General features: G+C 44.7%; 1 protein-coding gene and 1 pseudogene across 3 annotated transcripts in view; one reads left to right on the top strand and one right to left on the bottom strand.

The window, feature by feature from the left end:
- Positions 1–495: 495 nt before the first annotated feature.
- On the bottom strand, positions 496–2,571 carry LOC102468633 (archaemetzincin-2 pseudogene; annotated as a pseudogene).
- An 11,459-nt stretch (positions 2,572–14,030) lies between these two features.
- Positions 14,031–25,779, top strand: part of RHBDD2 (rhomboid domain containing 2) — a 16,393-nt gene continuing 4,644 nt past the window's right edge. Inside the window, exons 1-3 of one of the 3 annotated variants that reach the window (XM_006155631.3) lie at positions 14,031–14,279; positions 17,514–17,921; positions 25,196–25,346. In XM_006155631.3, coding sequence (XP_006155693.1) covers positions 14,093–14,279; positions 17,514–17,921; positions 25,196–25,346 — 746 coding nt within the window. In that variant the 5' untranslated portion in view covers positions 14,031–14,092. The remainder of the gene's footprint in view (positions 14,280–17,513; positions 17,922–25,195; positions 25,347–25,779) is intronic. The other 2 variants (XM_027774649.1, XM_027774650.1) reach the window with 2 other exon arrangements.

Consider the following 25,779-nt stretch of genomic DNA (forward strand, 5'->3'; position numbering starts at 1 on the left):
GCGGGGGGGGGGGGCGGCCGGCAAGGCCGTTCCAGACGGGCGGCTGCGCTGGGGGGTGGGAGCCCCCGGCCGCGTGGCCCTCCCCCCCGGAGTGGGGGGGCAGCCGGCCAGGCCATTCCCGGCGCGCGGTTGCGCTGGGGGGCGGGAGCCCCCGGCCGCGTGGTGCGCCCCCCCCGGAGAGGGGGCTGTTGTTGTTGTTATAAGGCATGTGCACTTGCCAGAGAGACAGAGACAGAAAGCAAGAAATCATCCCCCCCACCACCACCACCATGGTGGGGATGGCCACGCCATAATCTCTTCTCCTCCATTATCTCAGGATTTGGGGCATACATGCACATGTGCCTGACATGACTTGGCAGATACCAGGTCCACAACACAAACTGTGGTCAACCATGTGGGAGTCCAGCACCTGAACCACGACATCATCTGCTGGCCCAGAAAGTCCTTATTTCTGGAGAACAGCAAAGCATGTTATTGCCCAAAAACTTTCCATCCCTAAAAGACTTCAGCTAGTTTTAGCAAATTCTCATTATTGTCATGATTATGTATGTTTCAGAGTTATTCCAGGAGTGTTAGCAGACTCCTCACCAATTCACTTCACCAGCACTTTTGTGTCTTTCTACCACGTTGAGGCGAACAGCACACTGCAACCTGCTGACAGGGCAGAGGTGGAGAGGGCACTAGTCAGCTTCTTCCAGTGGTTGGAGCCTTGCACTGGGCATGGGAGCCACCGACAGTGTTGCAGTCCAAATACATGTCCAGTCTCACATGGGTTAAAGTCTTATAGGATCCGAGTGGTAAAATACTTGTTATTTCAGAAATAAAATAATTAGCAAAAACTGAATATCACTTGAAGCTGTTTTCTAGAGCTTCTTCATGTTGCCTTCCTAGTGCGAGTTACAAAAGTCACTGCCATAGCTGGCAAAATGGAATATCCTCACACCATCTTTCAGAGGCCTGTCCAAAGACAAAATTTCAGAGGTCTCTTGGATAAATATTAGTCACTGTTATCTCCACACAGTGACACAGAAAGCATCTCCAAGTTTCTTCTTTTAGAAGAAGAGTGTGCTCTGGTTGAATGCGTAGGTAGGGTTTGTGTGTTGTTGGTTCTTTGTTGTTCTATAATGTGTGTGCACTCATTGGAGAGAGACAGAGAGAGAGAGAACGCCCTCCCCCAGAGAGATGGCCACACCACAGTCCCTTCTCCTCCATTCTCCTTTCCAGATTTTGGGCACGCTTGCACAAGCACCATTATTGTTGATTCTAAAGGAGTTCCTTGTCACAGAAACAGGAATGAGTTTTAGGAATTTGACTGATCAGCCATAGAAAAATGTTTCACAGTGGGGCTGGCTGGCAGTGTGGTTAAAGCACTGGACTCCAACGTGGCCAACCATGGTTCATGTCCCAGATCTGGTTGCTGGCTTTCTCACTTTCTCTCTCTCTTTAGTCAAATTAAAAATAATAATGATAGGGATCAACAGATGGCATAATGATTACATCACTGAACTCCCACATGGCCAACCATGGTTCAAATTCAAGACCTGGCAGGTTCAAACTCACGCTGGCTGCGTGTGCATGTGTACCCAAAATCCCAAGAGGAGACTAGAGGAGAAGGGATTGCGGCGTGGCCATCTCCTTTGGGTGGGGATTTCTTGCTTTCTGTCTCTCTGTCTCTCTCTGTCTTTCTTCCAAGCACATGCTCCCTATAGCAAAAATCTCTTTCTAAAAAATACTACTACTAAAAATAAATTTAAATAAATAAATCTTTTTAAAAATGTTTCATAGTAGCCCTTGAGCCATTTAACCTATTATCTTTCTTTAAGTATTATTTAATTAATTGATTAAAATTTGTCCAGAGAGAGACACAGAGAGAGAGGAAAAATGTGAAAGCAAGCTCCTAGGTCCAAGACTCAAACCATGGTTGGCCGTGTGAGAGTCCAAAGCCTTAATCACCATGCCACCTGCCAGCCCCACATTTAATATGTTCTTTACTGACAATTCTGGTATTTCTTAGAGATCTAACAGCCTGTATATAAATACTGTGTTTCTATGGAGATGGTGTTTTTCTGTAAGGATTATTAAAAAAAACTATTCAGTCTGGGAACGAGCAGTTGGCATAATGACTATGTCGTTGGACTCCCATGTAGTTGACTGCAGTTCAAGTCCTGGACCCAGTGGCTTAAACTCACGCCGGGCGCGTGTGCATGCATGCCCAAGATCCTGAGAGAAGAATGGGGGAGAAGGGATTGCGGCGTGGCCATTCCCCCCTGGGGGGTGATTTCTCGCTTTCTGTCTCTCTGTCTCTCTCTGTCTTTCTGGTGAGCACACACACCCTATAGGAAAAACCTCTAAAAAAAGAAACTATTCAGCCTTGTAGATTGTAGAGCCTCAGGATGGGAAGAGGTCCTATCTGGCTGTGAATACAAAGTAACGGGTCCAAAGAGTTCGCTGGCTATCTGGGAACTTCGATCATTAAAGGCTGCTCCCCAGCATCTACTTTCTGAAACTGAGACACAGAGCTGGGTTCTTCGAGATGAGAGTGCTTTTTGGTCATTCAGAGTACTGTACCATTTGCGTAATGTCAGGTCTCTTCCCTTCACATCATGTGTCTATGTGGAGCTTTCATCCCTCCATCTGAATGGGTCAAAAGGTGTCCCACCACCAGGCTTTGTCAAGGAAGAAGTCTCCTGTTGATGTTTCTACCTTCCAAGTACTTCCATATTTGGGTCTGGCTGATAAAGTGTTGGTGAGGGTGTCTTCACCCACACTACACCTAGACACCACCTGCTTGCCTCCTGTGGCCCCCCAGATGTAAGTAGATGTTTTTAATTATGATGAAGTTGAATTTCTAATTTTTTAAAAAATCAACTGTGATTTTGGCGTCATATACAAAAAAAATCATTAACAAACCCAATGTGTTTTCTTCTAAGAGTTTTAAAGTTTTATCTCTCACATGTGGGTCCTTCATCTATTTTGTCTTAATTCCTGTATATGGTATAAGGTAAAGTTTGAACTTCATTCTTTTGCATGTAAATATCCAGTTTTCCAAGTACCATTTGTTGAAAAGATTGTCCTTTTCCAGTTGAATGGTCTTGGCACCCTTGTCAAAAATCAAATGACCTTAGGGCTGGCAGGTGGTGTGGTGGTTAGGGGCACTGGACTCCCACATCGCAGACCTGTCAACTTGCTTTCACTCTTTCTCTCTCTCACTCTGTCTCTTTATCCATTTATTTATTAAAATAAATAAATAAATGGATAAATAAAGTTAAATAAAGTCATTATTTAAAAAAAAGTAACTGACCGTATATGAGGAGACTTCAAAAAGTTCATTGGACCAGCCTAGTAATCTGGTGGTTAGGGGAGCCAGATCCCACACGGTCTGCTGCCATTTGATTCCTGGCCCGGGCAGCTTGAAAAACATGCCAGGCGGGAACCAGCAGTTAGCGTAATGGCTATGTCACTGGACCCCCACATAGTCGACCGCGGTTCGCGTCCCAGATCCGGTGGCTTAAAACTCACGCCAGGCACGTGTGCGTGCGTGCCCAAGATCCCGAGAGGAGAATGGAGGAGAAGGGATTGCGGTGTGACCATACCCCCAGGGTGGTGATTTCTCGCTTTCTGTCTCTATGTCTCTCTCTGTCTGTCTGGCAAGTGCAAGTGCCCTCTAGCAAAAACCTCTCAAAAAAAGAAAAAAAAGAAAAGAAAAGAAAAGAAAAACATGCCAGGCACATGTATGAGTGTGAAGGGATTGTAGCATGACCACGCCCAATGTGGTCATATTATATAAACACTTCAGTCCATTGAGGAATGCTTTCTCTCTCTTTTTCATGCTCTCTCATTCTCTCTCTGTCTCTCTCTAGCAAGAACATACCCACTGGCAGTTAAAGTTTCTTGTTTTTTTGTCTTTGTTTTTGTTTTTTTAGACCAGCCAGTGTGGCATGATAGTTAAAGTAGCTGGATTCCACATGGCTGACTGTGTGGCTAGAGTCCTGAACCTGGTGACTTGAAAAACACCCTGAGCATGTTGTGCATGCATGCCCAAAATCCCAAAAGCAGAAATGGAGGAGAAGGAATTGGGCCATGACCATCACCCATGTAGTTGACCATGGTTTGAGTCCCAGACCCGGTGGCTTAAAATCACGCCATGAGCGTGAACACCCAAGATTCCAGGAGGAGAATGAAGGAGAAGGGATTGTGATGTGGCCATCCCCCCTGGGGGTTGATTTCTCGCTTTCTGTCTCTCTGTCTCTCTCTTGTCTTTCTGGCATGTGCACGTACCCTATAGCAAAAACCTCTAAAAAAAAAAAAAGGCATTTTATTTACACCTTTTACATTTAGTTATTATTTATGTAGCATGCTATATTATGAACCTTGCTTCTATCATTGGACAAAATGTTTTAAGTATCATGTCATGAGGATACATAACTCCCTTGGCTTTTGGTTTATTTGGTTTTGTTTTTATGATTGCAGTGAATTTCTGTGAGGGGAGATACCATAATCTAGTAATCATTCCTACCTTGGTGGACATGTAAATTGTTTCTGTTCTTATTTTTTTATTTATTTATTTTTTGGTAAAACCAGGGCACTTTAATGTATTTGTACAATTTAATAGATAATCTTTTGATGACTGCCGACATGTAAGACCGGCTATATTCAGAAACATCAGTCATGATAGTTTTCCAGATGGCGTATCATCTTCAAAAATTACAAGGAGTTATTTGTATGCAACGGCTATCAAACCAGTAAGACAGCATTTATGCATCTATCATTTTCAGGATTGTTGGTAACTTGGGCATATTTCCCCCACATAACCTTGCCTCCTTGTGTCCCAAGGCCCAACTCGCTCACGTTCACCTCAATGACAGTACCTTTGGTGATAACACCCAAAGTTGTATATAGTGGGGATGAGGGATTCTTCTTTACACCGAGTATTGGCAGGCAAAAGGTGGCTTTCAGTTCAGGATGTGTTACGTGGGCCTTCTTGAAATGTAAGCCTATTGGCTTAATGAATCTTTCATATTTAGGTGGTTTCCTAGGAAAGCCATCTCCAACAAAGCAGACTTTTGTAACCATCCTCTTCCATGCCTCATCTTTCTCTTTCCTGTTCGAATAACTTTTAATACTTCTGTTTCTCCCTGAGCTCGAACTTTGGGTAGACGGACTTCCCATTTTCCTGCTTTCTCTTTCCGTTTTTGTTTAATCATATTAGAAAGTTCTTTAGCTCGGGACTGTCCTTCTCTGTCCAATAGATAGGCAGGTACTGCTCCTTGTGGAGTCTTTTCATCATTCTTCTGTTTGGTGTTCCTCTTTTCACGCATCTTGATAGTCTTTTTCATTTGTATTTTCTCAGCATGGCGCTGTTTGTGACAGAGCTTAGCCTTCAGACCAATCATCTTTTCTGCCTTCTTTGAACATTCATGAGCCTCCCAACTTTCCTTCTTTCTCTTTTTCTCACGGTAATCCAAACGGTATCAGTAGCGTTTACGATGTAATTCAATATATTCATTTTGTGGCATGGTGATGGCTGCAGAGTTGTTGGGAGCAGCCTCCTGGATGCAAAGAAGTTGTCAACTTTCAGATCATAGAGACCAACAAGCCGACCCAACCGGGTCCGGAATCTGGTCATTTTTCACTTCAGTGGAAACCACAATGAATAATTGCTTATACAAGATGATGTCTTGCACTAATGCAAGGATTTCTATACATTAGAATCCCAAAAGTGGAATTACTGAGTCAAAGACGTGTATATTTGTTGCTCTGATAGCTGTTGTCACATTTCCTTCTCTAGAAATCGTAGCAGTTTTGACTCTCAACAGCAATGTTTGAGAGCGCTTGTTTCCCAGACCTTCCAAAACGTAAAGGGCCCTGAGGCTTCCAGCTCAGCCTCTCCACCTTCCCCTGTTCTCGGAATCGCATCCACATCGCTAGCCGCGGCCTGCACGGGCTTGCATGCACTTTTTGCTCCCTGCCTACCTCGGTCCTTGTGGCCTGCGGAAGCCAAGTATTGGGAAGATTCAGGGTGATCATTGTGGAAACCTTGATGCCAGCCAAGACGGGCAGGGAGCTGGCATTTCTTTCCCCGGGTACGTGTACTTCGGCAGTGGGCTTGGCGATCTACACCCCATCCTATGAGAGTGGGAAAAGAGGTTATGGCAAATGCGGCCACGAAGGCTACAGTTTCATTACTTTGGGGGCGGGGGAGGGGAAGGGAGCGAAGAGGCCAGTGCTGTGTCATCTAGGATTTTGGACCTGGGAAAGGGAGGTACTCAGGGGTCCCAGATTAAAACCATCTGTCTAGATGTGATCACTGGCCAGCCAGCAGGGGGCTGTGTTCTGCCTTGGAACCGGCCATAGCGCGATCGGCTCCGAAGGAGCTGCACCGCGCAGACCACCAGGGGGCAGTGAGCACACGGACTGCAGGCTGCAGAGTCAGGACCTGGTCATGAGCTTTCTGCGGATCAGATTCTCCTACAGGTCAAGCAATCTGGAACCACCTGGGGGAATAGAGGGACCTGAGGTTTGGGTCCCTGGGATGCCCGGGGGCCGGCAGCTCCTCCCCAGCCCTGCAGTTACTTTGTGGCTTCCCCGGAGGTCTTATACACACGGAAGGGGAGAGAGACTCCATCTAGGTAGCCGGCAGCTCCTCCCCAGCCCTGCAGTTACTCTGTGGCTTCCCCGGAGGTCTTATACACACAGAAGGGGAGAGAGACTCCATCTAGGTACCACCTAGGTTCTGCCAAGTGGGTGTTTGGCCTGGGTCCCAGAGCTGTCTCCACTCTGCCAACTGGTGCCTGTTTATCACCTCCTCAAACTGTCTCTCACGCACCACAGCCTTTTCTTTTCCACACTCAAAACACCACCGATGTAGAGGAGGGACTAACATTTTTCTGAGCACCTACTGTGTGCCAGGCTCCATTGTAGGTGCAGGGAGAAAGAGCAGATCTCTGTTCTTTGTCTAGTATGACTGACAAAGTCAAGTAAGCAAAGACTCAAATGGCTGAGATAATTTGAGACTTCAGTGAGTGCTTTAAAGGAAGTAGCAGGGCATGGTGGCACCAGACCTACGGCAAAAACTACTAGAGGCTGAACTGCAGCATCGAGTCCATCTCTCAGTCTCTCTCTCTCTCTGGACTGCAGCATCGATTTCATCTCTCTCTCTCTCTGTCTCTCTCAACATGCAATTATGGTAACCAGCAGTTGGCGTAATGGTTACGTCCTTAGACTTCCATGTAGCCTACCACCTTTCAAGTCCCAGACCTGGCAGCTTAAAACTCACTGTGTGTGTGTGTGTGTGTGTGTGTGTGTGTGTGTGTGTGCCCAAAATCCCAAGAGGAGAATGGAGAAGGGATTGTGATGTGGCTATCCTTCCAGGGGTGATTTCTCACTTTCCTTCTGTCTCTCCAGGGAGCCCAGGTACCCTATAGCAAAAATCTCTCTTAAAAGAAGTAACACTGAGGAGGGATACCAGGAATCAGTGGGGAGTGACCTGGAAAGACCCTTCCCAGGAAGCACATAGTCCTGCCCCACTGCCTGCCCCACTGTGGCTGGACCACAATGCATTGCTTTTACTGCTGAAACCAGGCATGCTTATTGCAGCAGTCAGGGCAACGTAAACCTGCAAATGCTCAGGCTCCTGTATGTTTACACATGTTTTTGAGTGAGTGAAAAAGTGATCACACTGTTCCATGATCTTTGTTAGCTTTGATTTCCCCATAGCTCTCAGGTCTTAGGAGACAGGAACCATCAGTCTTCATGGATGAATTTCAACCAGTTCCATATTCTTTTGTTTATCTGTAGAACTAAGGGTTGCCTTACAGTCTTCTGAGTTATGAAGGGTTATACAGGTTTATACTCATTTATTGAAGATGGTACATTTTTAAAAATAATTATTTAATTTTGTTTATTCATTCTAATTGGGCCAGAGAGAGAGAGGAAGTGAGAAAGCAAGTCACCAGGTCTGGGACTCAAACCACAGTCCACCATGTGGGAGTGTCCAGCGCCTTAGCCACCACGCCACCTGTTGGTCCCTAAAGCCAGCATGTTTCTAGCAGTGAGAATCCCTCTTCCATGCCTTTTTTTTGGAGGGAGGGGGGCGGGGGGGGAGAGATTTTTCACTATAGGGCGTGTGCACTCGCCAGACAGACAGAGAGATATAGAGACAGAAAGCGAGAAATCACCCCCCAGGGGGGATGGTCATGCCGCAATCCCTTCTCCTCCATTCTCCTCTCGGGATCTTGGGCACGCACACACACGCGCCCGGCGTGAGTTTTAAGCCACCGGGTCCGGGACGCGAACCGCAGTCGACTACGTGGGAGTCCAGCGACATAGCCATTACGCTAACTGCTGGTACCCCTTCTTCCATGCCTTTCTGAGAAGACTGGCTGCCTTGCAAGGGTCCTGGTCCGTGTGCCCACAAACAACCAAAGCCTTCACCATCAGTGTTACACTCAAAAAAACATTTTGCTGCTCTGGTTTTTATGTCATAATCTGCTGTCTGTCTAGCTTCATCAGGATTAATTTAGTGTGTGATTAGTCACTTGTCCTACTCTACAGCATGTAGGCCTATTTACTTCAAAAGTGCTTTGGGTCTACTACTTTCCTGGAAGTAAGCCCGAAGACGTCACAATTCAGACACGAATTGTCCATACTCCTATTACTAAAGCACATGCTTACACCCACCCTGCCACCCCCATGGTTTTTCCCTTATACAGTGACTCAGTTGTAAATGCCAAGTTCCCCCTCTACTTCCCAAGCTGAGAAGTGGAAACAGTGTGGGTGGATCATGGGGTCCTATGGATCCACAGGCAGAGTCTGAGTCCCTGGTGTCGAGGGAAGAACTATAAACCCACAGTTCGGTGGGCCGATGTGGGTTCTGGTTTTGCCACTCAATAACTGTGTGACCTTACCAAGTCACTTTACCACTCTGAGCCTTGATTCTCTCTTTTTGTGGTGTGTGCGTACACGTGCACGCATATGTTTGTTTGACAAGGTCTCCCTGTGGGGTGACCTTCCTGTCTCAGCCTCCTGAATATGTGGGTTGACAAGTGTGCCCAGCTTTTCAGGATGAGAGGGAATCACACCCAGGTCTCCCAAGTGGCCTTAGCTTGCTGAACAACTGTGACCAGGGCACACTACTGTGGTGAGGCCACATTTTACCTTCAAAATGGAACTGATGATTGGAGCCAGCAGGCGGTGTAGCAGTTAAGGTGATGGACTCCCACGTGGCTTACTAGTTCAAGTCCTGGACCCTGTGGCTCAAAAACCACTCCAGGTGTGCATGTATAAGGCTGGGCCATGTCTTTCTATGTAAACCCAAAGTACTCAATACAATGGAAGGCACTGGATAAATATTTATCAGTGAGTGGATTGATAGCCCCCAGCTCTTGCTAGATGCTCTTCCATTAGACTACACAGCCCTTGACTACAGGACAAAGTCAGGAGACTCATTACCTTTTTCCCTGAGCCCCTGTAATGGTAAATGTACCCATCCCCTGCATCCTATGTTTAAGGAATCTTTTTATTTTTAATTTATTCATTCATTTATTTGAGCTTAACCAGACACAGAGAGAGAGAGAGAGAGAGAGAGAAAGAGAGAGAGAGAGAACGAGAAAGCAAGCCACCAGGTCCAGGACTCAAACTGTGGTGGGCCATGTGGGAATATTCAGTGCCTTAACCACCGTGCACCTGCTGGTCCCTGTTTATGGAATCTTAGAACTGAGGATCCAAGATTTCAAATGTAATGGTAAATGTACCCATCCCCTGCATCCTATGTTTAAGGAATCTTTTTATTTTTAATTTATTCATTCATTTATTTGAGCTTAACCAGACACACACACAGAGAGAGAGAGAAAGAGAGAGAGAGAGAATGAGAAAGCAAGCCACCAGGTCCAGGACTCAAACTGTGGTGGGCCATGTGGGAATATTCAGTGCCTTAACCACCGTGCACCTGCTGGTCCCTGTTTATGGAATCTTAGAACTGAGGATCCAAGATTTCAAAAGGCATCTAGTTCAGCCTCTGATCCGATGCTAGAGTAGCTCTTCAACATTCTCATCGCGTCCCAGACAGCCTCTTCTTGCACACCTCTAGGAACAGAGAGCACACTACCCATCAAGGCAGCTCATTTGAGTGCATGGAGGGCCAGCATAAACCATCAGAAAGTGCTTTTTTCTTTTTATATTTTTGTTAGAGGGAGCATGTACTCACTGGAGAGAGACACAGACAGGGAAAGTGAAAAGTTACCCCCCCAGTGGGGATGGCCATCATGCAATCTCTTCTCCTCCAGTCTCCTTTCGGGATTTTGGCATGCATGCACACGCACCCAGTGTTTTTTCAAGCCTGGGATTTGAACCAAGGACTCATAGACATGTGGGATCCAGCATCTTTACCACCACCTTAACCACCTGCTGGCCCTGATAGGTTTTTATTTTTTTAAGTTTATTTATTTCCTCCATGAATGAGACAGAGAAACAACACCCCCAACAGGGTCCTGATGCCCCAATCCACTCCTAGCCTCAGCCAACCCAGGATCACTGGCATGCATATGCCCTAAGTACTCAGGAAGGTCTCCAGGTACCAATGTGGACCCTTGCTCTTTGGGTCAGGCTTGCAGAGTGCCACCTTTCACTAATGTCCCACCATCGGGCACTGGTAGGGATTGTGGACAGGGTCCAGCCATGCTGCAATGCTCCTGCCCCAACCTTTTGGTTAGGTAGGACAATGGGCACATGCCCTGTGCCCAGCCTGATTGGACTGGGTTGAGAACTGGACCCAGGACACCTAGCAGTGCCCTCCTACTTGTGCCACCATAGCTGGGCCAGAAAGTTCTTAAGACTGCCTCTGTCATTTCTACCTTTCAGCCTTATCTCTACCTTCTAGACTAAAACAGAACCAGTCTATTCTGTCCTCCAGGAGAGCCCTTGAAGAAAGTGACAGGGACCAGCAGTTAGCGTAATGGCTATGGGGGGTGATTTCTCGCTTTCTGTCTCTCTGTCTCTCTCTCTCTCTGTCTGGCGAATGCACGTGCCCTATAGCAAAAACCTCTCCAAAAAAAAGATAGTGACAGCCAGTGGCTGGGACCCCTGACGCTTCCCCAGGGGGCCTCCTTGGTTCCTGTCACTGTTCCTCATCACACATGACTTAAAGTTCCCCATCTGTCACCGATCCTGGTCACATTTTTTTTTTAAGGGTCTTTTGTTCGTCATAGGGTGCTTGTGCTCACCAGAAAGAGACAGAGAGAAACAATAAAAGAGAAAGTGAGAAATCACCCCCCAGAGGAAATGGCGGCACCACAATCCCTTCTCCTTCTGGAATTTTGGGTACACATGCACACACACCCAGTGTGATTTTCAAGCCTCTAGGTCCAGGATTCAAATCATGGTTGGCCATGTGGGAGTCCAGCACCTTAACCACCACACCACCTGCTAGCCGCATCCTGGTCACTGTTTTTTTGTAAAGAATTATTTAATTTAATTTATTTATTTGTTTGTGTATTTTAATATGACCAGAGAGGGACAGATTGTGTGTTTGTGTTGTGTGTGTGTGTGCATGTGAGCGAGAGAGAGAGAGAATGAGAAAGCAAGCCGCCAAGTCTGGGACTTGAACCGCAGTTGGCCATGTGGGAGTCCAGTGCCCTTAAACACCATGCCACCTGCCGGCCTTCCAGTCACTTTCTTTTGGACAAGCTCCAGTTTGCCTACATCTGTTTTCGGCGTGTGTCTGGAAGACTAGAACTCCACAGACAAGATGGGACCCCCCAAACCCATCCTCTTTCCAAGCCCCAGGCTTTGGTGTCAGCAGCTCAAGTTCCCATTTACTATTTTCAGCGACCCCACCACATGCCTGATTCACATTCTGCTTCCTGTTGCGTAAAACCTTAATTATTTTCATGACCACTCCTGCGTCATGAGTAGCTTTAATTTAAATATATGCAATATTCATTTAAATATGACTCAGTGAGAGATGTATAGTTATATATAGCATATATGTAATATAAACTATATGGTTTGTTTTTTAATACTAAACATAAAAGATGAAAAAGACCTCAGATTCTTTTCCCCTTAGGTTCTTGAGCTTCCAAGGGGTCTCTGCATAGAAATCAGAAAACTCATTGAGAACTGAGATAGGGGTAAAAATACATTTTTGTTTTCTCTAACTGAACTTTAGTATTTCCATCAGTTATGGATGTAGGCAACTAAATACAGTACTGTTCGCATCACCTGTAACCTCATCACCAATGGAAAGCACAGGTACATTCATAACAGTGGCGGAGAATCAAAAAAACATTCATGGGGCCAGCAGGTGGCATAGTGGTTGGGCTGCTAGACTCTCATATGGCTGACTGCAGTTTGAGTCCTGGACCCGACAGCTTGCTTTCTCACTTTCCCTCTATTGTCTCTCTAATGAGCACATGTGTCCTATAGCAAATTGAAAATAAATAAATAAATAAAATAATTCTTTTTGCGGGGAGAGATTTTTTGCTACAGGGCGCATGTGCTTGCCAGAGGGATAGAGAGATACAGAGACAGAAAGTAAGAAGTCACCCCCCCGGGGGGGGGATTTACACACCACAATCTCTTCTCCGTTCTCCTCTTGGGATTTTGGACATGCACGTATAAGTGCCCAGTGTGATTTTTAAGCCACCAGGTTTGGCCATGTAGGAGTCCAGCGCCTTAACCACCATACCACCTGCTGGCCCCTGTATTTTATACAGTTAAAACATAACATTCTCAGGAAGGGTACCTGGGTATTACCAGGTAAGATAAAAGGGAGTAAGAACGGCCTGAAGCCAAAGGCTTCAACGAGTGCTCATTTTGTCATTCCTTCCAGATGTTTTGTGAGGGCCTACTCTGGCAGGTTCTTACATAGTCACAACCCTCAAGAAGTTCACGGTCTGGGAAGGGAGACAAATACATAAACGAACTTAAATACCATGTTATGTCTGCTGGAGGTGTGTCTAACTGGCACAGAGAAATATGGGACCACTTTAAAATCCTAGAGACTAAAGTTCAAATCCTGCACTTCCATAGACTTGCAGTATAATCTCCTCACACGCTTTCACCCCTCTGAGTTTGTTTTCCTCATCACCACCCTGCAAGATAAGTGTTAGTTCCCATTTCACAGATGAGGAAACAGAGGCTTCCTTATCAAGAAGCTTCTTTACCAGCCAGTGAGTGACAGAGCCAGGGTGAGAACTGCCTTCCTTTTAACTTCCAGCTCAAGCTCCATCAACTCCACGTCAGCTGCTTCTCAAAAGTCTCAAAGGAAAGTTAATGTCAAAAATAAATAAATAAAGTTGGGCTAGCAGGTGACATGTTGCTTAAGGGCACCGGACTCCCACACAGGCGATCACAGTTCAAGTCCTGGACTTGGAGGCTTGCTTTCTCACTTTCTCTCTTCCCTGTCCGCTGGTCAAATTAAAATAAATATATAAAGTTAAATAAAATAATCTTTTAAAGAAAGAGAGAAAAACACATGAGGCATTATGGCTGGCAACCCCCTCCTCTCCAATCCTGCCACTGAAACTGCTCTGGCTGTATTCTTGGCCAATCCCAAACCACGTGAGAGGCCCTGAGTTCTGTGTGTCTTTGTCATTTAACTGAATTACGCAGGGACGTCCCTAGACCTCAGTTTCCACTTTGGGATTACAGAGACGATGCAGATAAGGAGGGTGTGATGTAAAAAGGCTCTGAGAGCCGTAAGGCACAACAATCACTAGGTTTTTAGAGCGCGGATGATAAAACTAAAACCCCAATCATTAGGTATTAGAACGGGAATGATAAAATCCCAGCTGGAACATTCGCACCCCTGAAGTGGCTCCTAGACCAGACTCAGGCCGGCCCTAGGGCCGTGGGAGCTGTAAGAAACTGACTGCACCTCCCGACCCCGACCCAGACGGAGACCCAGGCCCCGACCGGGACCCCGACTCGGACAGCACCAGCAGGATAGGGCGACCGGATTGAGCAGGGGAGCGAGAGGCGGGGCCTCCGGGAGGCGGGACTTCCGGCCAGCTCTTCTGCCGTTGCCAGGGGAGACAGCAGCTGGGAGACAGGAGCGGAGGCCCAGCGGCTGGTGCGGAGACCGAGCGCGGGAACGATGGCGGCCATGGCGGCCGCGGGGCCCGCGTGTCGCAGCTGGCGCTTGTGTCTCGAGGTGCCATCCGCCACCTTCTTCACTGCGCTGCTCTCGCTGCTGGTGTCCGGGCCTCGCCTGTTCCTGCTGCAGCCGTCCCTGGCGCCCTCGGGCCTCTCGCTGAAGTCCGAGGCTCTGCGCAACTGGCAAGGTGAGCGGGGGCGGGCCCGGGCGGCCAGGCGAGCCTCCTTCCCGGTTCTCCGGGCCCCGGGCTTCAGCCCCAGGACTTGCCCCTCGAGCCCCACCGCTAGCCTCCCCTGTCTGTGCGCCTCACCGCCCTCCCCACCCCGAGGAACAGCTGCCACGCAGTCTCGTACTCCCCGTATTCCAGCCTTTGTCTGCCCGCAGCCCCATTTCCTCATCGCTGTGAGCCCTTTCTACCCGTATTTGTCCCCTGCCCTGTCATCCCCACACTGGTCAAGACCCCAAGTCCATTCGCTCGCACACCCATGCTTGCTCCGAGGATAATGGTTTTCCCTGTTCCCCTCCCATTTCACATACACACTCACGTCTGCTTTAGGCCTACCCCCCCACTGAAAACGTTTTTTCTTTCTCTCTGACGTCAAAATTGATCTATGTCTTACCACCCCCGTAAATGAATGGCCTGTCCTCTTGAGGTTTGGAATTTCTTCTTTCGTATCTTACTCCTGAATCGAATTCCCGCTCAGCAGCGGAGGGGCGAATCTAATTCCTTTGGAGAGACGGTTGTTTTCTCTGGGGAGAGAAATTTGGCAGACCAATTCAGTGTAAACATCCACTCATTAAAAACGTTTCTAGTGTCCGTTTTTTCCTCATTCTTTTCTAGGGAGGACTGGGGGAAATTTGTATAGCGCTTGCTGTTTTGCAAAGCACAGTCATTCATTCATTTAATGTAATGCTCACAACAGTTCCACGACATGGGCCTTATTGTTGCCTTTTAATTAGATGACATTTTGGTTTACTGCAGAGAATGGCAGAGGTGTAAAGTTATACAATGGAGGGGCCAGCAGGTGCTCTAATGGTTGAGGCTTTGGACTCCCATTTGGTCCACTACATCTCAAGCCGTAGACCCAGCTACTTGAAACTCAAGCTGTACATGTGTCCCTGCATACCCCAAATCTCCAGAATGGTGAAGAAGGCATTTTAGAGTGGCCATTCCCCCTAGGGGGGGGGGTGTGATTTCTCACTTTCTGCTACCCCGCCCCCCCCAAGGGTTATAGGGCACATGCGCTTGTTAGAGAGACAGACAAATTGAGAAGTCATTCCCTGGGGGGAATGGCCATGCCACAATCCCTTCTTTTCCAGTCTCCTTTTGGGATTTTGGGTGCATAGGCACACGTATCCAGTGTGAGTTTTAAACCGCCAGGTCCAGGACTTGAACTGCGGTTGACTAAGTGGTAGTCCAGCGACATAACCATTGCACCATCTGCTGGTCCCTCTTGCTTTCTATCTGTCTCTGTCTTTCTGGTGAGTACACATGCCCTATAGCAAAAAACAAATAAACAAAAAATTATACAATTAAGACAGGAATTTTCCTTTTTACTGTGTGATGTTTTGGGTCTAGAGCTTTGGGGTGTATTATCTCCATGCCATATAAAATTGCTTCTAAATAGAATCTTAACATTTATACTTGGAATTTCAGTTTTAGAAGCTTCAACAAGTAATAAAGTACTCTTCGGATAATGAAGCCTTCCTGAGACAGCCTGACTGACAGCCTAGCCTGCTGCCCTGCTCAGATCTAACACCAGTCCCCCATCCTAGATGCACACATAGCATTTCCCTATAGACAGAAGAAAAATGCCTGCCTGGGGACCAGCACATGGCATAATGGCTACATTGCTGGACTCCCATGTAATCAACCAGTTCGAGTCCTGGACCTGGAGGCTTAAACTCACGCCAGGTGTATGTGTGTGTCTAAGCCTAACCCTGTTACTATACAATGAAGAAACTAAAGCCATAGGGACTGTAACTCGACAAAGCTTGGCCAGCCTGGATATAATTGAGCCAAGATTCCACTCAAGTAGATAAACTTCCAAGTTTGATACCATTGTCACTTCATCAGTCTCTCTCCCTTAGTTTAACATTTTGGCCTGCATGGTATATATACTCTATGGAATACTACTCAGCCATAAAAAATAACAAGACCCTGGAATTTGATAGAAAATGGTCAGATATGGAGGATCTATTGCTGAGTGAAGTAAGCCAGGCTATGAAAGAAAGATATTGTATGTATCCACTCAATATATACCGACTATCCGCACTCTATAATAGAGAGCAAAAATTCGGAGGACATAAAAACAGTGAAGGTACTTAAGGAGAATAGGACAGTGTGGAATGGGGTAAGTGAAGAGAAGAGGCTAGAGAAAGATAGCAAGTGAACAATAGAGAGACAGGACGTTAGTGAGAAACAGATAGGGGTTATTAACTGTTGATGATGACATGTATAGTATTCTCAACTGGATTGGTCTGAGAAGTATTTCATGATGGGCAAAGTATTTTTACAAGCAAAACGAGAAATAGCAATTGACTGTTTTATAAAAATAATTAGAATAATAAAAATAATGATTGGGGAAAACAGAAAAGATATGGAATGTTGAAGTGGGGAGATTAATGTCTCTGTACTGACTGACATGCATGGCATTCCCTTTTGAAAAAACAATGTAATACACTGTAAAGTTTATGTAATCCAATGTAATATAAAAAAGATTATGATGATAATAAAAAAAAAAAAAGAAAAAAAAAAAACATTTTGGCCTGCAGAGACTTAAAGGTACATCAGAGGTAACCACTTTTACAAAAATGAAAGTAGGAGTCTTTAGTGTCTTACTGCACATAAAGCTTCATTCTACCTATAAGATTGGATAAGCACCTTCAAGAAAGACTTCTGATTTCTGTATTGTTAATAATAATTTTATAATCCTTATATCTGTAACAATAATTCATGGTCCCCCTTTTCTTCCTTTGAACAGCCACTATGGAAGGAGAGGTCAGGATTACACCTGAGGAGACTGGCACACAGAATGTTAAGTGACACCCATTCAGTCTATCCTGAAGCTGTTATAATTAATTAACTCTCAAAGTGCCCAGTGAGGTAGGTCAGTATTAAAATCTAAAAAAGGATTATAAAACACTTTACAAGTTCAGAAACCAACCTATGCCAAAAATAGAATTTTTTCTCCACCTAGAGGTCAGTTACTGATAAGGCTTGCTCTGGGAAAGAGCAGGGATTACTTGTTTACTCCTTTTCTTTGAGCCTTGAGTACTTCGTTGTTGTCTCCTGCTGCCTATCCTGGCTCCTGCTGATTTCCACTGGCTCTCAATTCTCTGGAATGGGGACAACTTATGACTTGACTTTCCTTCCTTGGAGCACCCCACCATCAGGCCTCTAACCCAGCTCCCTCTTCAGTTTACAGGCTGGTGACCTACATCTTTGTCTATGAGAATCCTGTCTCCCTGCTGTGCGGCGCTATCATCATCTGGCGCTTTGCTGGCAATTTTGAGAGAACCGTGGGCACCGTTCGTCACTGCTTCTTCACCTTGGTCTTCGCCGTCTTCTCTGCTATCATCTTCCTGTCATTTGAGGCTGTGTCATCGCTGTCAAAGCTGGGGGAGGTGGAGGATGCCAGAGGTTTCACCCCAGTGGCTTTTGCCATGTTGGGAGTCACCACTGTCCGCTCTCGGATGAGGCGAGCTCTGGTGTTTGGGATGGTTGTGCCCTCGGTACTGGTGCCGTGGCTCCTGCTGGGTGCCTCTTGGCTCATTCCCCAGACTTCCTTCCTCAGTAATGTCTGTGGACTTTCGATTGGGCTAGCATGTATCCTTTCTAGAAGAGAATTATAGAAAGATGTCAGGACAGGGAACCAGCAGTTAGCGTAATGGCTATGTCGCTGGATTCCCACGTAGTCGACCGTGGTTCGTGTCCCGGACCCGGTGGCTTAAAACTCACGCCGGGCGCGTGTGCGTGCGTGCCCAAGATCCTGAGAGGAGAATGGAGGAGAAGGGATTGCGGCGTGACCATCCCCCCTGGGGGGTGATTTCTCGCTTTCTGTCTCTATGTCTCTCTCTGTCTGTCTGGCGAGCGCACACGCCCTACAGTGAAAATCTCTCCCAAAAAAAAGAAAAAAAAGAAAAAAGAAAGATGTCAGGACAAAGAGTGAACAAGATTGGAGGGTCTTGGGTATTAAGTAGATAGAGTCTTGGGCTCAAATGTAAACCATCTAGGTTCTACCTTCAGCTATGAAAACCATGTAGCTTTGGTGAATTTACCTTCCCTTTCTGGACCAGAATGTCCTTATCAGGAAAATACCAGCATAGTTATTTCCTCGTGACATTTTAGCACTCAGTTAGTGAAATATGCTGATTTGATTTTTTTGTAAACTGAGGTGTAAACCTACATTCAGCTAATTACAACAGGAATCTTCATTGGAAGAAATAGAGAAACCCATAGACTGCAGACATTGTTTCATGAAGGGAATAGGAAGCATATTTGTTTTTGTTTGGTCTTTTTCTTAGAAAAAGAAAATGAAAGAAAAGTAGGTTTGGACCATAAGGGTAGTTAAAAACTTTGGGTAAGTTAGGGCTGGCAAGGGGCATGGCGGTTAAGGCCCATGGACTCCCACATGGCTGGTCATGGTTCAAGTCCCAGACCTGGTGACTTGCTTTCTCACTTTCCCTTTCTCTCTCATTCTGTCCTTCTCTGGTAGAATTTAAAAATGAATAAATAAATAGAGTTAAATAAAATAATTCTTTAAAAAAAACAAAAACAAAACAAAACAAGAACTGGGTAAGTTTTAGCCTTTCTATAAATATTCTGGAAAAAAATACTAAAATATAAAGTAGGATTACTTTTCTGAACATCAGAATAGGACATGTTGGTGTTAAACAAGGTGTTGGAAAATCTCTTCCAATTTATGATTATATAGGTATTAGGGTATGTAGTGTATAAATGTAGGTGATGGGTAACATAAATATACTGTTAAAACTGCATTTCACTTTATTGACTTTAAGCCTTTATTTTCCATTGTAAAAATCAAAAGCTGTAAACTCTTCTGCAAGTACTACTTTGGCTGCATTCTGCTGGTTTTGATATATTCTTTTCTATAAATCCAAATTTCCATTAGGTATAATTTTCCCTTAGCCTGAAGAACTTTCTTTTTTGGAGAGGTTTTTGCTATAGGGCGCATGCGCTTGCCAGACAGAGAGAGACAGAGAGACAGAAAGCGAGAAATCACCCCCGAGGGGGATGGCCACGCCACAATCCCTTCTCCTCCTTTCTCTTGGGATCTTGAGCATGCATGCACACACCCCCGGCGTGAGTTTTAAGCCACCGGGTCCGGGATGTGAACCGCGGTCAACTACATGGGAGTTTAGCGACATAGCCATTATGCTAACTGCTAGTCCCGAAGAACTTTCTTTAACATTTCTTAATGCTGATGACAAGTTTCCTCAGCTTTTCATTATCTAGAAATGCTTTTATTTCACTTAATACAGAATTCTAGCCTTCTCTGATCTTGCTAGACTTCTGTTTTACTTTTAAAGATGTCATTGCATTACTTATCTGGCCTGTGATGTTTCTGCTGAGAAATTAGTAATAATTTTTAGTACTCCTTTTATATATTTATTTTTTCTGTTTTTTTTTTTTTCGTGGCATATTTCATTTTCTTTATTACTGGTTTTTAGCTATTATATGCTTTGCGGAGGCTTTTTTTTTTTTTTTTTAATCTTCTTCATCCTGTTTGGAGTTCATTGATTTTAGATCTATGAGAGAATTTTTATAAAATCTGGGGGGATAAAAATGTCATTATTTCTTCAAATACTTTTTCTGTTTTTTCCTCTCTTTCTTTTTTTTTTTTCTCAATAGTGTGTGTGTGTGCTCACTGAAGAGACAGAAAGACAGAAAGCAAGAAATCATCCCCAGGAATGATTTGCCACACTGCAATCCCTTCTTCACTTTCCTCTTGGGATCTTGGATATGCACACATACATGCCCAGCATGAGTTTGAAGCCACCAGGTCCAGGACTCGAACCATAGTCAACTGTGGGAATCCAGCAACATAACCATTGTTCTTATCTCCTGGTCCCTATTTTTTCCTCTTTTTCTAAGACTGCAATTACATGTGCTAAACTGCTTGATAGTTCAGTAGTCACTGAGACCTTGTTTATTTCCTTTTTTCTCTCAGACTTTTGTCCTTTGTACTTCAGCTTGCATCATTCCTTTTGCCCTACCTTCAAGTTCAGTGATCTTTTCTTCCATGGTGTCTAATTTAACATTAAATTTATTTCATGTGTTGCGTGCTTTTATTTCACATGTTTATATTTCAGCTCAATATATTCTCATTTTTTTAAAAAACAATTATTTTATTTTATGTTATTTATTATTATTATTTAATTTGACCAGAGAGAGAAAAAGGGAAAGTGAGAAAGCAAGCCACCAGGTTCAGGACTCAAATTGTGGTTCGCCATGTGGGAGTCCAGCACCTTAACCAAAATTATGCCATCTGCCAGCCCCTCCAGCTGTTTTTTGGGTTTTTTTTTTTTTGAATTTTTAAAATTATTTATTTTATTATTATTTTTTTTTATTTATTTATTTTCAAATATGACCAGAGAGAGAGAAAGGGAAAGTGAGGAAGCAAGCTGCCAGGTCTGGGACTCAAACTGTGGTCAACCATGTAGGAGTCCAGTACCTTAAACACCATGCCACATGCCAGGCCCTCAGCTGGTTTTTTTATAGCTGTCATTTCAGTGTTCTTTATCTTTTTCTTCTCTGTATTCATGCTGTCCTTCACACACTTTTATTTTTAAATACATATTTATAATGACTGCTTATTTATTTTAGAGAGAGATTTTTACTATAGAGTGTGTGTGCTCACTGGAGAGAGAGACAGAAAGCAAGAAATCACCCCCCGGTGGGATGGCCATGCTGCAATCCCTTCTCCACTCTCTCAGGATCTTGGGCATGCACGCACATGCTCCCAGTGTGAGTTTGAAGCCACCAGGTCCAGGACTCAAACTGCAGTCAACTACGTGGGAGTCCAGCTTGATGTAATCTTAATGCTATCCACTGGTCCCTTGGCAATGATTTTTTGGATACAACATGAAAGGCATGATCCATGAAAGAAATAATTGGTAAGGTAGACTTTATTAAAATTTAAAACTTTTGTTTTCCAAAGAATTAATTTAATTTATTATTATTTTAAAACTTGAACAAAGAGAGACAGAGAGAGAGAGAGAGAGAGAGGGAAAGTGAGAAAGCAAGCCAGGACTCAATCACACAGCCATGTGAGAGTCCAGCGCCTTAACTACCATGCCACCTCTTGGCCCCTATAATGACTGTTTTAAATCCTTGCTGTTAATACCATCGTCTGTGCTATTTTTGTGTCTTTCTGTTTCTGTTGACTGATTTTCCTTCTGATTGTGAATCCTATTTTCAAGCTGCTTTGCATGTCTGATTTTTTTTTTTTACCCCAGTTGCTGTGATTAGTAAAGTATTAAGTAGATTTTGTTGTTTTCCTTTAAAGAGTGTTGATTTGTGTTCTGATAGGCAATGGATTTACTTGAAGATTAGCTTGAAACTTGAGGTTTATTTTTAAGCTTTGTTAAAGAGAGTAGCCTTATTCAACAGTTAGGTTAGCCTTATATTTAAGGCATTGTCTTTCTGGAGGTCTCTTCTGAATGCTCTGGCGGTTCAGTAAGATCTCTGTTTGACTGAAACTTAAGCATGATTCTACCCAACCCTATGTGAGCTCCAAGATCTGTTAAACTCACAGCTTTTTTATAGTTCTGTTTACCCAGTAGCTAGCTGTTCTTCTCTGGCTTATAGAATCTCAGCTGATGGATGTGTATCTTAGTATTCTGCTAAAGGATCAGGGAATTCTTATGGAGATTTCTAGAGCAGCTTCTCAGAGCACCAGCCTCTTTTTCATCACTCTGACGTTAAGTCCCCACCACTTCATCTTTTTACTTATCTCTCTGGCTTAGCAGCAAATGCTAGCCTCATGCTGCAGTTTGGAAAGTGCCTTTAGTAGAAATCCAGCATGATCTTGGGACTTAGCCATGGTTCCCCTTTCCTAGGGGGTTACAGTCCAGCAATGTTTGTTGTCTAAGTCTGAAAACAATTGTTTAATATATTGTGCCAGGACTAGAAGTCTGCATAATGGCTATGTTGCTGGACTCCCATGTAGTCGACCATGGTTCAAGTCCCAGACCCAGTGGCTTAAACTCACGCTAGTTATGTGTGCATGCATGCCCAAAGATCCCGAGAGAAGATTGGAAGAGAAGGGATTGCAGCGTGGTCATTCCCCCAAGGAGCAATTTCTTGCTTTCTGCCTCTCTCTTGTAAGCGCACATGCTCTATAGCAAAAACCTCTCAAAAAAAAATGTATATATATATATACATAGTGCCATTATTTATAATTATTTGTATTGCAAAGACTAGTTTAGTATTATTACTTTGACAGAGTCAGAAGTAAAATAGATTCTTGAGATCATTCTGAAGTCATCAGCCATCACAACTTTTGACTTCCTTACAGCATTTGGTTAGCACCTAGAATCAGTATTTAGAAATACATGGGACCAACAGATGGCATAATGGTTACGTCACTGGATTCCCACAGTCGATTGCAGTTTGAGTCCTGGACCCAGCAGCTTAAAACTCAAGCTGTGTGTGTGTGTGTGTGTGTGTGTGTGTATGTGTGTGTGTGTGTGTGTATGCATGTGCATGTATGCCCAAGATCCCAAGAGGAGACTGGAGGAAAAGGGATTGTAGTGTGGCCATCCCCCCCCCGGGGGGGGATGATTTTTCTGTCTCTCTCCCCAGCAAGCACACATGCTGTATAGCAAAAATCTCTAAAGAAAGAAAGAAAAATATATACTACCTAGGGACTAGGAGATGGCACAGTGGTTAAGGTGCTGGACTCCCACATGACTGACCATAGTTCAAGTCCTGGACCTAGTGGTTTGAAAATCATGCTGGGTACATGTAAATGTGTGTCCAAAATTCTGATGTGAGAATGGAGGAGAAGGGATTGTGACATGGCCATCTCCCCCAAGGGTGATTTCTCACTTTCTCTCTGTCTCCAGCAAGAGCACGTGCCCTATGGCAAAAAAAAAAAAAAACTCTTAAAAAAAAAAACAAAACAGAAAGAAAGAAATATATTACTCTCCTTGAAAGAGTTTAGCAGTAAGCAGGGACATTTCTACTTATCACACTAATTAGGTGCTACTGTCATATATTGGGTCATTTTTTTTCCATCTATTTTTGCATAGAAAAATACATCATGACTTTCCCAACAACCTAATAGTAGCCAGTGGCCAAGGGTACTAAACATTCTGTAATGAGTGAACTAGTCAAGCCCAGCAAAGAACTTTCTTATTCAAAATACCATATGGATTCCAGTTAAGAACATTGTACTCAAGAAATGCCTTTCTCGGGACCAGCATTTGGTGTAATGGTGTAATGGTTATATTGCTGGACTCCCACATAGCTGACTGCAGTTCGAGTCCTGGACCTGGAGGCTTAAAACTCACTCTGGGCGCATGTGTGTGCATCCCTAAACTCCCAAGAGGAGTATGGAAGAGAAGGGATTGTGGTGTGGTCATCCCCCCTAGGGGTGATTTCCTCTTTCTGTGTCTGTCTCTCTCTGCCCTATAGCAGAAAAAAAAATCTCTCTTTAAAAAAAAAGCAGGACCGGGAACCAGCAGTTAGCATAATGGCTATGTCACTGGACTCCCACGTAGTCAACCACGGTTCGCATCCTGGACCCGGTGGCTTAAAACTCACGCCGGGCGCGTGTGCGTGTGTGCCCAAGATCCCTAGAGGAAAATGGAGGAGAAGGGATTGCGGCATGACCATCCCCCCTAGCGGGTGATTTCTCGCTTTCTGTCTCTATGTCTCTCTCTGTCTGTCTGGCGAGCACACATGCCCTATAGCAAAAAAAAAAAAAACCTCTCCAAAAAAAAAAAAAAAGCAGGACCAGCAGATGGTGTAGTGGCTAGGTTGCAAGACTCCCAGGTAGTCGACAGCAGTTCAAGTCCTGGACCCAGGACTCAAAACTCAAACCAGGTATGTGTACCTGCATATCCCAAATCTCGAGAGAATGGATGAACAGGATTGTGGCGTGGCCATTCCCCTAGGGGGTGATTTCTCACTTTCTGTCTCTCTTGTCTCTGGCAAGCACACACACCCTACAGCAAAAATCTCTCTCTCAAAAAAAGGAATGCCTTTCTCCTGTTGGGGTTTCCTTATAGCCTTCTATCCTCCACTGCCCTCTTTGTCTTAGACTATGTTGTCTGTGATTTAGGATTCAGCATCCACATCATTTCCATAGGAAAGCCTTATCCAGTTTCCCTAGACTAGATTATAGTCTCAAGCATGGTTTTCTGATTGAAGCAAAATAAGCTTTTGCTTATCACCACTAATTCTCCCCCAGTAGCTTATTTCTTGTCTGAAATATTCCTTGTCTAGAATGCTCTTTATTCGTCAACACAGACATATAATAGATAAATATCTGTTGAAAGGGTATATGAATATATTAAGACTGAGTCTGTGACTGCTTAGGCAGTGGTGGGCTGGCACAAGTCAGATGACAAAGACGCTCTAAGATCATGGGGGATGGTGACAGGGTATAGAGAAAGTGCTGCCAATGAGGCCCATGTGGAGTTCACTTGGTCACATTCAGCCAGGGTGACTTCTACTTAAGATAGAAGTACAACAAGGTATCAGTCTCTCCAGAGGTTATTTAGGACAGGCCTCTTGCCTCATCCCACAAGAACAGGAATGTGTGCTGGCTTATGACTGTTTGCAGTGGTTAGAAAGGCTCCAGAGATGGGATGGGTTGCCATAGGGGAAGGGAAATAACCGGTTAACACCCATCTGGACTCCCCGTTGCTGGAGCTCATTCCCCTTGAGATATAATGGATAGAAATTTTGACTCTTGGTTTTCCCTGAGCCTGAAACTCCAGCCAGAATTGAGGTGGAATAAGCACTAATGCCTCTGTAGAATAAGTATGAGAACATGTATTCCTCCCTGGACAGTGTTCAACATTCCTCTGTTTTGCTGCCTCCAATTTTGCTTAATATGCCAAACTCAGATGGCCTCACGTACTGCTATTCCATCGACCTCTCAGAGCAAGTAGCACTGAAGCTCGATCAGAAGTTCCCCTTCAGCCTGATGAAGAGGATATCCGTGTTCAAGTATGTCTCAGGGTCTTCGGCTGAAAGAAGGGCAGCCCAGAGTCGGAAGTAAGTTATAAAATTTCTTTGTTTAAGTTTATTTATTTACTTCATGAGTGAGAGAGAATGAGAGATGGAACACTGTAGTCCACTGCTAGCCTTAACAAACAACCCCAGAGCATGGACACACATATGCTCAGAGTACTCAGAGGTCTCTGGATACAAACCCAGAACCATGTGGGTCAGCCTCACAGCATCACCTCTTACTGCTGCTCCACTGTCCAGTCCCATAAAAACTAAAGTCTTACTCTAATTTTATCTTTTTTGAGAATTATTTATGGGGCTGGCAGGTAGTGTGGTGGTTGAAATGCTGGACTCCCACATGGTTGAGAGTCCAGGACCTGGAGGCTTGCTTTCTTACTCCCTCTCTTTCTCTCTCTGGTCAAATTGAAGAATAATAATAAATAAATAAAATTAAATAAATAATAATTTTTAAAAATAA

Source organism: Tupaia chinensis, unplaced genomic scaffold (assembly GCF_000334495.1).
Source record: "Tupaia chinensis unplaced genomic scaffold, TupChi_1.0 Scaffold000465_1, whole genome shotgun sequence".
NCBI classification, from domain to species: domain Eukaryota; kingdom Metazoa; phylum Chordata; class Mammalia; order Scandentia; family Tupaiidae; genus Tupaia; species Tupaia belangeri.